The sequence below is a fragment of the Trypanosoma theileri genome (assembly GCF_002087225.1).
Source record: "Trypanosoma theileri isolate Edinburgh chromosome Unknown TM35_Tth_56_V1, whole genome shotgun sequence".
NCBI lineage: Eukaryota > Euglenozoa > Kinetoplastea > Trypanosomatida > Trypanosomatidae > Trypanosoma > Trypanosoma theileri.
Window position 1 is genome coordinate 49,997 of NW_021639898.1, and position 4,605 is coordinate 54,601.

At 39.9% G+C, this 4,605-nt stretch overlaps 2 protein-coding genes across 2 annotated transcripts; both read right to left on the minus strand.

Annotated features, from left to right (window-relative positions):
* Positions 1-1,053: 1,053 nt before the first annotated feature.
* Positions 1,054-1,974, minus strand: TM35_000561170 (uncharacterized protein; the record flags this gene model as incomplete). Its single annotated transcript, XM_029030827.1, has 1 exon — positions 1,054-1,974. One exon carries the CDS (start codon positions 1,972-1,974, stop codon positions 1,054-1,056), a length of 921 nt encoding a protein of 306 aa, XP_028877885.1.
* A 546-nt stretch (positions 1,975-2,520) lies between these two features.
* Positions 2,521-3,654, minus strand: TM35_000561180 (uncharacterized protein; the record flags this gene model as incomplete). The annotated part of the gene is made up of 1 exon (XM_029030828.1): positions 2,521-3,654. The coding sequence occupies one exon, from the start codon at positions 3,652-3,654 to the stop codon at positions 2,521-2,523; it is 1,134 nt and encodes a 377-aa protein (XP_028877886.1).
* Positions 3,655-4,605: the final 951 nt, after the last annotated feature.

Consider the following 4,605-nt stretch of genomic DNA (forward strand, 5'->3'; position numbering starts at 1 on the left):
TCACAAACTGCATGCCAGCAGTACTAGAAGAACCGGAAGAAGAAGCAGAAGGAGCAGCAGCAGCAACAATATCAACAGGAGAAAAAGAATGAACAGTGAAATGACGAGTCATTGTTGGTGGAGGACACCCAACACACATAATATCACCTGATCGCACACTATGGGCAGTGTTCAAGATGGTTTCTGCAGAGGTTGCCATGAAACCACCAACAGAGAGAGGAGTGTTATCCTCCACTACACGCAACTTATGTGGCTCCACAACAGTAGATATTGGAATACAAAAAAGAAGAAGAATAGAGAACAAGACAGGGTTTTATGCATATCTTATAATAACGTCAGACACACACAACCACCGACACCAGCAGCAAGAGCGGTATCAGTTAACAGAGCTCTGTCATCCTCGTTATCAATAGCGTCATTCTTCTTGGTGTTCACCTCAGTTGAATTCACAGGTCTACAAAGGGAGTGTTAAAAAGTGAAAGAAGAAGGAAGAGGAAGAGACACGCATATTAAGTGGATGCAGAAATAGTAAACCACGAAACAAACCCACAAAGCAAAAATAAAAACCCACCAGATAAAAAATCAAATACAGCGCAATAACCTCATTAAGAGTAAAAAACAAAAAAAAGCCCACACTCAGAAACATCTCAAAAAAGAATCAATGCCCCAGCAATCCATAAGCAAACAAAACATTAATCATTAGCCCAACTCAACCAGGAAACACACAGAAATACACACCAACTATGGGTATAATTCTATATGTGTATATATACGCAATTATAAATATAAATTCATCTTTTATTATTATTTCATTTTCCCACTACAAAAAGCAGTTCATTATCATCATCACAGTGCAAGCCCAAACACACACACACAATGGAGTAGCAATAATAATAATTATAGGATAAACACATAGAGAGCAAAAAACACACAAAACACATTAAGAAAAAAAAGAAGAATATCCCAACAGGTAGAAGATTAGTTAGACTGTGGGGATGCATGCAAAAAAAGAAAACAAAGGATGACCTGATTCACACCACCATCACCACACAATCACAACCAGCACACAAGAATACAGGCAAGTGTAACCACAATCAATAGTGCCACACGCACCCACACAGAACTGATCATACTGCTGCTGTCTGCATCACCCTTCTTGTTATTTGTGGATTCAGGAGGAAGTGTTGTGGTAGTGGTGGTGGTTGATTCTTCATTAGTATTGGGTGTATTGGTAGTGTCAGAGGTCGTTGTTGACTGTTTGTTCCCTGTCCCTTGTGACTCATCAGTGTTGGGTGCAACTTGTGAATCATGAGAGGTTGCACCTTCTCCTTCTTGTTCTTGCAGTGGTGATGTGTTCTCGTGTGGACTACTATGGTCGTCACCATCAGGTGCAGATTCTGAGACTATTGGGTTCTCTCCATTTGCTTGTGTGGATTCAGATGTGGCCTCACCTGACTGTTGTCTATCAGAAACAGGAGAAGGTGGAGGGGGATGCTCTTCTGTTGGTTTTGTAATCCGTCCTTTTGCAGACTCAGGGGAACTAAGAGGGTTATTTTGTCCTAGAGTACCTGATGGGGTACCTTCTGCTTTTAAGGTTTGCTCAACAACCTGAATTCCTGTTCTACCTTTATTTTCAGAATCACCCGTTACCTTTGTGTGATCACTTTGGGATACTTCTTGCTCTTGATGCGAATTCGTAGTGACATGTTTACCTCCTTGTACACCAGGATCACCATGTGTAATGTTAGCTTGTGTGGGTGAATGCCGTATTGTGGGTTCAGAAGCCTTAATAGCAATACGGGCCTCTTCGCAAGAAGCAGTCTTAACAAAAAAAGGAGGAACTCCAACATAAGCAACACAATTACTGGACTCAGAAGCTTTAGGACTATCAGCCCGTACTAACCCACAAGCATAACAGAGTGCAAGGGTTAGTAAACAGAGCAGGTAGCACCTCACCATTACAGCCATTGTCATTGTTGTTGTTTACTTCAATAGACTAATACAATGGAAGATGAAGGAAGAGAGAGAAAGAGAAACACATAGTGAGTGGATGCAGGACACAAATACTCACAGTGGAAAGGAGAGAAGCAACAACTCCACAGTAAAGCAAGAAAAAGGAATAGACCGCTTGTATGATAATAATATGTATCCAATAATAGAAAAAAGAAAAGACCCCCCAATACCCAAATAAGAGAGAGCCAAACACATACACAATACTCCATGGCTCTAGTTTATGTATATTAAATTACTCCACACACACATCTGTGTGTACTAGCAAGAGATGTATACCGTCAGTGAGCAGAACAGCCCAGTTTTCTGCAACCACACAACGGAAAAAGCAAGTAATGGAATTATTAGAAAAAGTACACACACGCACACAAGAGTAAAAGAAAAAAATCATAATTAAAAGAGAAAGCTGGTAAACAGATTATTAATTCATTCACCCATGGGGGATGTACGCAGTTATGGTTGTGTTAGGATTACCATTATTATTAGTTGTTCTCAGATGAGTCCCACCGTTCAGTACACGGTAGCGAAGACCAACACAGCCACAATCAACAGAGGTGCTGCAGTGCGCATCCACACAGGACTGATACTGCTGTCAACATTAGCCTTCTTCTGTGCGGTGGAAGCGATATTGTTGATATCTGCGTTGGGTACAGGAACAGGAGATGGAGTAGTGGTTGGAGCTTCTGTGGTAGTGTTGTCGGTGTTAGGCAGAGTAGTCGAATTGGTTTCGTGTGAGTCTGTGCCAGAAGTAGAATTAGGTGCACTCGTACCTGAAACTTGAGATTGGTTGGTGCTGTCCGGAGACTCAGTTGAGACACCAAGTGTATCATTATCAGTTGTTGATGTACTCCCTTCTGTTACTTGATTTTCTGTGTTGAGAGAAGAATTAATTGTAGCAGCGTCTTGAGCAGAATCACTTGATTTTGCACCTGATTCTGGGGCACCGTTTTCTGTTGTCACTCTAGTTGAAGTAGGCGATATGGTGGTGGGTAGTGTTTGCTCACGTAGAGAACCTTCTTCCGGACGTGTTGCGTTTTGTTCTGCATTCACCACCACTTGTGGTACCTCAGGTACTTTAGCAGGAGGAACTTCAGGTTTTGTCACACATGACTTACGATCATCAGAAAGTACAGTACCATTAGTGCAATGAGGAGTTTCTTCTAGGGCGACAGGAGTACCTTGAAGAAGAATCTTTGTCTCACTCTCCGTATCAGGGACTTGGTCGGAAAGATCGGCATCAGGTTGTTTTACTCCTTCATGATCCCTACTTCTCTCATCAACTTGTTCTTGTAATGGAGATGTTTCTAGATTAGTAGAGTGTGTGTGTTGTGTATGAGTCACTTCCTGTGTCGGCAGAACTGGTGCTTGGTGCCCACCCTGAGCTTCTCTCGCAGAAGGCCCACTGCTGGAACCAGAGGAAGAACTTCCATCAGAGGATGAGCCAGATCCAGCCCTATCATACAAGAGAGCTGTAAAGACATTACCATCACCTTTAGGAGGACAATGACCTTCAGAAGTATCAGAAGAACAGTCCGACAAATTCTTTATCTCTCCAGGTTCGTTCGTAAACGCGTTAGCTTCCATGCAGAGAGAGGCAACACTCAGCAGGAATACCAGCAAACACACAACGGGTCGCATCATCATGGCAATAGTAATTCTTGTTTGCTTTTACGTCACTTTGTTAAAGAAAAAGAGAACAGAGAAATAAAAATAAAAAAGATCCCACACAATAGAAACAAAAACATATGGTAAAACAGAATACGGCAGAAACAACAGTAAAAAGAAAAAATCACTACCAGTATAAACAATAAAGAATCCAATAAAGAGGCATCAAAAAACCCGAAAAAAAAAAAAGAAATTAAAAGCACAACAAATTGCTCAAAAAACACACAATTTACAAAGAAGAATGGGTATGCTGGTGCTTATAAGCAAAAATGAAATTATCTGTAACAATTACTGTTTTTTTCTTTTCTCTATTCAAAGTAGATAATCATAACATTACAGTACAGAGCACATAAAGAACAAATAAAAAAAAATAGCAAATCACAAGAAAACAAAAAAAAAAAAAACAAATGAAAACAACATACCCAGTAAAGATAGAAATACACCAACTATGGGTGTAAGTCTATATGTGTGTATAAACAATTATAAATATAAATTCATCTGTTATTATTATTTTTTTTTTCTTTCATCACAACGCAAAAAGCAGTTCATCATTATCATCACAGTGCAAGCCCAGGCACACAGAGAGTCTCCAAAAACACACACACAATACCCCATGGCTCTAGTTGATGTTTAAAACTACTGCACACACACATGTGTGTGTACTAGCAAGATATGTATACCGTCAGTGAGCAGAGAAGCCCAGGTTTCTGCACACACACAACGGGAAAAGCAAGTAATAGAATTATTAAAAAAAGAACACACACACAGATAAAAGTAAAAAATAAAAATAAAATAAAATAACCTCAAGAGCAGCACAGAATAGAAAAAATAATGGATAAGATAAATAAGTTTTTCTTTTATTTTTTCCTCATCCATAAAAGTAGTAGTACACCCTTTTCATTTTCATGTTGTGGCTTCGGGCCATTTCCT